This window comes from Opisthorchis viverrini (genome assembly GCF_000715545.1).
Source record: "Opisthorchis viverrini unplaced genomic scaffold opera_v5_109, whole genome shotgun sequence".
Lineage (NCBI taxonomy): Eukaryota > Metazoa > Platyhelminthes > Trematoda > Opisthorchiida > Opisthorchiidae > Opisthorchis > Opisthorchis viverrini.
In genome coordinates this window covers 302,489-304,949 of record NW_008751764.1, presented here as the reverse complement: position 1 = coordinate 304,949, position 2,461 = coordinate 302,489, and the positions used below count along the sequence as shown (strand labels likewise).

At 43.2% G+C, this 2,461-nt stretch overlaps 1 protein-coding gene across 1 annotated transcript; it reads left to right on the top strand.

The window, feature by feature from the left end:
* Positions 1-20: 20 nt before the first annotated feature.
* On the top strand, positions 21-1,948 carry T265_05619 (hypothetical protein; the record flags this gene model as incomplete). Its single annotated transcript, XM_009170678.1, has 2 exons — positions 21-141; positions 1,776-1,948. 2 exons carry the CDS (start codon positions 21-23, stop codon positions 1,946-1,948), a joined length of 294 nt encoding a protein of 97 aa, XP_009168942.1.
* Between the last annotated feature and the right edge of the window lie 513 nt (positions 1,949-2,461).

Here is a 2,461-nt window from a genome sequence, read left to right as displayed (position 1 = left end):
TGATGTCACCTCGATTGGTGATGAAACGTTTGCAACCAAATTGCCCAGCTCAGCGAACAAGCCAACGACCATCTACGCTACCTGAGCTACCGACATTCTCCTCTATAGAATTCCTAAAATGCTTCCTACTGCAGGGTAGTAGTAAGGCGGAAATTGCAGAACTTTTCTGATCCACTAGAGGGGTGATGTATCGTACCTATCAATCCAATGGTACTGCTTACATGATCAGGGTAGAGTGTCCCCTCTACGATTGGTGGTCCCCGCTAGGTGGAAAATGACGGACCAGAGATCGAACATCCTAGCCAAAAATCCAGTGGCTGCATATGCTTGGTGAAAAAATGCGCCAGTTGAAGTCATAGGGGGATGAATGTTTGTGAGTAATTGTCATCCTCCGCTATCTGTTTGTGGTACGCCGATCCACCCTATGAATCTTGCACACCGAACCCATAACCACACAGAACGGGTGGATGTGATCGCGGACCGCTGAATCAACTTAACAATAAACCCTACCATACGCCTCAAGATGCTGCCGAATGGATACAAAACCACCAGTAGTATCCATAGGCTCGAACTCATAGCTATGCTAGAAGGAAATTTGTCACTTTTCCCGCTGCATTTTGAAGCACCATCAAGGCATTCTTAATTTATGTTCGTGGTTCGCCCTTTATCTCGTCAAACCATTCCTCTAAGGGACAGGACACTGGTACAGTCACTTTTCCCGCTGCATTTTGAAGCACCATCAAGGCATTCTTAATTTATGTTCGTGGTTCGCCCTTTATCTCGTCAAACCATTCCTCTAAGGGACAGGACACTGGTACACAAACTAAAGTTCATCGAAGGTAAAAAAAAACAAAAAATGGGTTATAAGCTACATAGCTGAGAAGTACAGTGTGGTAATTTTTCCGAGTACAACTGGATCAGAATAGGCTGGACACCACGGCTTTACATCCAATTGCAAAATAGGTTTTGTCGAAAAGATACAAAACAGTCTTACTTTCACATATCCCGCAGTCATTATAATCGGTTTTGCATTTCCTTACATATAGCCAATCAGATTTCTCAACCTAGTTTGCCAATCTCTACAGAACTTTTATAACAAACCTATTTTCACTTCACTTTTAGGCTGCATAGATTAAATCTTGTGATGCTATTAGGAAATTTGCTTTTTATGGTTTCTACGAATGGGGATATCTACTGAAAATGAAGATTCCGCTGATAATTAATGATGGGATGATAATGGCGGTGACAGTCTATTGTGACCATAGGACACTTAATATCAAAAAAATAAACGCACGAAGTTTATGAAGTATAAGGTAGGATATTACTGAAGAGAGAAGAAGTTGGAAACTGCGTTTTGAAAGGAAATTTTTAAGAGCGGTGAATGCGTTCTCTGTCTTCAGACTCTGTACTTAGGTTTAGCGAGACACCTTGCTGCTTATACCAACACTACCTCGCTCTAACATCACCGTTTGTGTTTCTAAAAGTGATGATAAATGGAAAAAACTTCAGAATTAACTCTGTGTTCAGTCTACCGGGTAGCTGCTTACAAATGATAAGAAAGGGTCCCGGTACATTTTTTGCGTAAGTGATTGAACCAACATTTCGATAACTATTATCTAAGATATTCTATTAGGTGGATATATATCTGTTTGCCTTAGGGAAAATTTCTTGTTGGCAAGCCACTCGTTCTAACAGGTATGAGCAAACAGGAAAGTTTGAATACTGGCCAATCGGTACAGTGAGGAAATCGACACAATTCAGCTTTGGCAATATAGGACCATGGTTCGCCAAATGGAGGCTGATCGATTTAATAATAAGAATAAGAATAAGAATGATCGACAGCATGATATCGGTCTTCAACGCCGATGCTTCGCTACCGTACAACCGTGATTTATTTGAAACCATTATTATGAACTTAAGAATGAAGATGAATAGGAAAGAGACTTGATGCTAGCTTACCACATCAGTCCGAGGTGTCTACACCTCCAGACGCTTGTTCACACAATCTGGATAGAAACTGACAATAAGAACGTCACTAACATCAGATGCAGCCATATCTTGCAGTGTCTCCAACCAGGCACAGTGGGCATCACGCGGTCCCCATTCTGGAAGATGAGTAGCACCACCAAACGTTTCGCAGTCTCCTCCATACTCCTCCGCCAGGTCAAGGGTTAGCCCCCTCTCTGCCTCCGCTACTGCAAGTTGGGTATGGAAGACAGCACTCCCTTTGGCAAACGATGTTCTGGCATGCGCAGCACATGTCCCAACCAACGCAGCTTCTGGTGCTGAACACATTCTTCAATGGAAGTACCCGTTGCACGATCGACAACTCGTCTTATAATTGCCTGGCTGCGGATTCGCCGACTCCAAGCCTCACAAGGTATGGTTCTGAGACAAAGAACGTCGAACGCCTGGAGACTTGTCAGTTCGGCTGCTCGAACAAGCCAAGTCTCACGTCCAT